This window comes from Penaeus monodon, chromosome 25, assembly GCF_015228065.2.
Source record: "Penaeus monodon isolate SGIC_2016 chromosome 25, NSTDA_Pmon_1, whole genome shotgun sequence".
Classification (NCBI taxonomy): Eukaryota; Metazoa; Arthropoda; class Malacostraca; order Decapoda; family Penaeidae; genus Penaeus; species Penaeus monodon.
Window position 1 is genome coordinate 21,139,784 of NC_051410.1, and position 493 is coordinate 21,140,276.

Consider the following 493-nt stretch of genomic DNA (forward strand, 5'->3'; position numbering starts at 1 on the left):
CACACAAACCTAAACACACAAATAACTATCATTTCGTTTCCAGGGTGCTGGACGAATCGCCACGCTGGCTGATCGTGCGCGGTCGCCACGACGATGCGCTGCGCGTCCTCCAGAAGGCAGCGCGCTGGAACAAGGCTCAGCTACCGCCCGAGGAGGAGCTCCGCGCCCTCATGGACCACATCAGGAAGGAGGTGACCGGGCTTTGACTGAGGCTGATTAGGTTGTCTCATGATTCTGCTTATTTGCTGGGCGCTTGCAGTGGCAACATGAATTTGATTTGTGGGAAAATGTTTGCCTAAAGGAAATTGCTGTTTGCAATGTAATGTACAAATTACGAATTAATACAGCGGTTAAAATCAGAGTGTAATGCTTGTATGTAAGCTCGTACTTCAAGAACATCATTTATTGTTAACGATGGATGCAAGCACAACAGTAAGACAATGCAGACAGTAAAAGGTTTGTAGTAGTGATCTTTCCCGTTTTAGATTTCTAA

At 46.7% G+C, this 493-nt stretch overlaps 1 protein-coding gene across 1 annotated transcript in view; it reads left to right on the forward strand.

The window, feature by feature from the left end:
• The window catches only part of LOC119589441 (organic cation transporter protein-like), a 13,364-nt gene that overhangs the window by 5,166 nt on the left and 7,705 nt on the right, over nucleotides 1–493 (forward strand). The window contains exon 7 of the mRNA XM_037938050.1: nucleotides 44–191. Coding sequence (XP_037793978.1) covers nucleotides 44–191 — 148 coding nt within the window. The remainder of the gene's footprint in view (nucleotides 1–43; nucleotides 192–493) is intronic.